The 3,741-nt window shown below is 47.0% G+C and overlaps 1 protein-coding gene across 1 annotated transcript in view; it reads left to right on the top strand.

Moving 5' to 3' along the window:
• The first annotated feature begins 238 nt into the window (after nucleotides 1-238).
• LOC120609630 (annexin A8) overlaps nucleotides 239-3,741 on the top strand; it is a 17,672-nt gene continuing 14,169 nt past the window's right edge. Inside the window, exon 1 of the mRNA XM_039872323.1 lies at nucleotides 239-425. Within this exon, the coding sequence (XP_039728257.1) occupies nucleotides 405-425 (21 nt within the window). The 5' untranslated portion in view covers nucleotides 239-404. The remainder of the gene's footprint in view (nucleotides 426-3,741) is intronic.

The following is a 3,741-nucleotide window of genomic DNA, read 5'->3' as shown; positions in this document are numbered from 1 at the left end:
TATGTGGTATCATTCTTTTTTTATATAGATCATGTCTAGTGAAGACTGTATGAAACTATAACCATGTGTACTGAATGGGGCTTTCAAAGACTGAAACAGAATTTCCACACTGCATAATAGCCACAGCCCAAATATTTGGCAGTGAGTAATGTATTCCACAGAGCATGTCCAGGCAGTGCCTGGGTGGGGCTTGGGAACTACAGAATCCAGAACCAAGCAGAGCCTAGAAGGGAGGGGAGGGGCAGGAGTGGCCTTGGGTGGGGCCTGCTTGTATAACCACACTCAAACCTGCCTGCTCATCTGGATGCAGCTGAGATTCTAGGTGTGCAGAGCCTCCAAGTGGAAGGAGTGCTAACCCGTGTATCTTCATCTTCTTGGGGATAGGAGGCCGTGAGGTGACCAAGATGGCCTGGTGGAAAGCCTGGGTAAGTACAGAGCAAGGAAAATTAGAGTTTCTACACAGTGTTGAAGGGAGGGGAAGGGGGTCCATTCAGTCAACACTTGCTGCTGCCTGCCAGGCCAAGCACTGGGCTGCCCACTGGGGAAGAAGACAAGAAGAAACTGCCCCATCTTAGAGGTGCTCATACCAGGGACAGAAGCAGAGGAGATAGGCATATGAGGGAAACTTTTAATGCACTGGGGGTAGCTAAGGATCTGGGGAAGTTCAGAGGAGGAGCCTCTGTGGGGAGGAATCAAGCTGCTCAAAACTATGGGGTATCATGGTTGAGCCATATATGTGTGTGTGTGTGGTATGTGTACACATGCATGTGTTTGGGAAGAATCAAAGAGTTGGTTCCTTGCAAAGGCTAGAGTATATGCAAAGGCCCAGAAGGGTGGGAAACTTGGCTTTAGAGGGAAATAGCTCAACCTGGCCTAAAAGCCCTGGGTGGGAGGGTACAGGGTACAAGAAGATGTACCTAGAGAAGCAGGCAGGACTTGGTCAGGAGGGCCTTATGTGGCAAGCTAAGAGCAAGGGTTTTACCTTAAGAATGATGGGGAACACTGGAAGAACCTTCAGCTGGAAAGTAACCTAATTTAATAGGCTCATGTTGGAGAGCTCATCAACACCCACTCCTCGGGGCCTGGGAGGAAGGTGTGGCCTACAAGAAGCAATAGTGTTTATTTGTCAAAACTGAGGACGGAGAAGAGGGAGTAGGAGGACCTGGCCTCCAAGGGTCTTGCATGGCTGAAATCCATGCTTTATAAGAGTGACCGAGATCAGAGGTGGGGATTACAGCACAACCTGTCCCCAAGTCACCCATGTTCCCGCTAATTTAACAGATTTCCAGGAGTGTGTAATCCAGGTTTGAGTCCAAGACAATCTTGTGCTAAATCTTGTGCTAATCTTGAAAATACAAAAGCGAGACAAAGTCAACTAGCAGATGATATCACCTAAGCAGGCATGATGCTGCATGCTCTGCATACCTTTCCTTCATTTTGTCCCAGAACAGTCTGAGATGTGAGAGCTGCTCTTTCCATTGTACAGATAAGGAAACTGAGGCTCAGAGACATTGAATGGCTTGTTAAGTCCCACAGTTAGTAAGGGGTGCTAACTGTGGTAGAGGGGCTAGCTCAAATTTGTATCTTTCCACCTCCGACCGCAGGGTCTCTATGAGCCTTAGTGAATGACCCAGGCTTATTCTACTTCAGGAAATCTCTTTGTTCCAAATATCACAACCCAGGGGCCCTCAGGTCCCAACATACTGGGACTCGACAGGTGGAACAGAAAACAATAGTTTAAGTTAGGGCAACTCTCTGGCCCTCAGTAAAGCAGCCAAGACAAGTCAATGGGCCAGGGAGGCCTCCAGTTTTGTCTTAGGTGGTGGGAACAAACCTTTGAGGAGGCAGATGTGTCAGAGAAAGCTCAGTGCTGGGCACTTTCCAAAGTCAGCTGCTGGCCAAGGTGACCCGATTCTGGGCCTTGCTCCCAGTGGGACAGGGGCATAAGCCCATCCTTGGGGCTCCACCCAGCCAGGCAGGCATAAGCCTCCTTGTAGGCACCTGGCCAACCTGATAGGAAAATGATGACATTCACTGAGCAACTATTGTGTGCCAGACATTCCTCTAAGCACCCCACATTCAATATCTCACTTGAGCCTTGTGCCACCTCTACAATGTAGATGATGGTTACCTTATCCAGAGATGAGAAAAATGAGGAACCAAGAAGCTAAGCATCCGCTTAGCCTCACTAGTAAGTGAGTTTGCCACACTTGTAAGTGTTAGAGTCTGGGTTAGAATCTGAGCAGTCTCACTCTGGAGCCCAAAATCTGTGGGCCTTGGCCACCTACAAGATATTTGGGAGAACTGGCTTGTGACAGTGAGATCGCAAATAGACCCTACCTGTGACTGGCTGAGCTGCCCGTGAGGACCAAGTGTCCCCTGGACACCAAGCTATACAAGAACCAGGACCTGAGAGAGACGAAAGATCAACTGGGGGCTCATTTCTGCCTCCCTTGTAGAGATGAATTTTTATCTCCCAGGTCTCTGGGGCAGCCTCTTGATGGGAGAAGGTAAAGGTATGGCAGCTCCCCTGTGATCACCACAAAATTTGTTATAGTAGAGTCACACAGCCTGGACTAGTAACATTCTTAGTGAAAATATTCCTGTCTGGACCTGCCTACTCCAGACAAGACCCAGCAGGAGCCTAGGCAGATCCTCCTTCAAACAGTGGGAGGCCTTAAGTAGATCTGGAGCTCTACCACTCCATGCTGATATCTAAGGGTCTGATTCCCAGAAAATTGTCCTTTTTCCCCCTAAAATCATGAAATGGGAAATGAGGCTGATGCTTCTCAATGCAGTGAAATCACAACCCCCTAGCGAGTTGTTTACAATCACTACCATGTAACCCAACTTCAGACCTGCTGAATAGGCTGCTCCACTGTGATACATGCCTGTTCAGTCATTGCTGCACAACCCCTTGAGTCCCAGCTTCAGGGCAAAGGAAAGCCCCTCCTGGATGACCGCCAGAGCTCAGTACTGAAAGCAGAGATGGCTTCCATGCTCCCAGACGACCTGCATTCCTGTGGGAGGGGCTTCATTTAGTGAAAAGTTTCAAAAGAACTCATTGTCTGCAAAAGGTTGAGTCATCAACAGAGTGTGAGAGGTAAACAGCTAAGCTTCTGAGTCAGGCTGTGGGTTAAGTCCTGGTACCACCACTAACTAGCTGTGTAAGCTTGACAAGCTCTCTGAGCCCAGCTTTCTAGCCTGTTAAATAGGGTATTTGTACTTACTAGTGCAACTATCAAGAGAAGTCAAGAAGAAGAGCACTACATCTATAGCACCTAAATCATCTAACACATAGGACCTGGAACATGGAAAGTGTTCAAATCCTTAACAGTAGTAACAGCAGCTGATGACTCCACAAACAAGGGATATAATGTATGCATGCACACAGTTGGGGAACATCTGGGACTGTGTAACTCTCTGGATGGAATTTCCACAAAGAATTATTTCTAACAATTTCTGCTATAAAATATGATGCTAAGAAATAAGATGAGAAAATCTGTCACCAGACATTTGAAATTCAAGCAAAGGACATGGAAAGACTTCTTACTTCTTATTCAAAAGAAATATCCATATATATATATATATATAATGAATGGAAATCTGCTTGTATTTGTAGGATCTAACCCAGGGATTGGATGGAAGGATGGATGGATGGATAGGTAAAAGTTATAGATGAATGGAAGCAAGGAGAGAGGAGAAGGGAGGAAGGAAAGAAGGAAGGAAGGAAGGAAGGAA

The sequence above is a fragment of the Pteropus medius genome, unplaced genomic scaffold, assembly GCF_902729225.1.
Source record: "Pteropus medius unplaced genomic scaffold, Ma_sr-lr_union100, whole genome shotgun sequence".
NCBI lineage: Eukaryota > Metazoa > Chordata > Mammalia > Chiroptera > Pteropodidae > Pteropus > Pteropus medius.
Note: the sequence above shows the minus strand (reverse complement) of the source record. Positions and strands in the feature narration are given on the sequence as shown.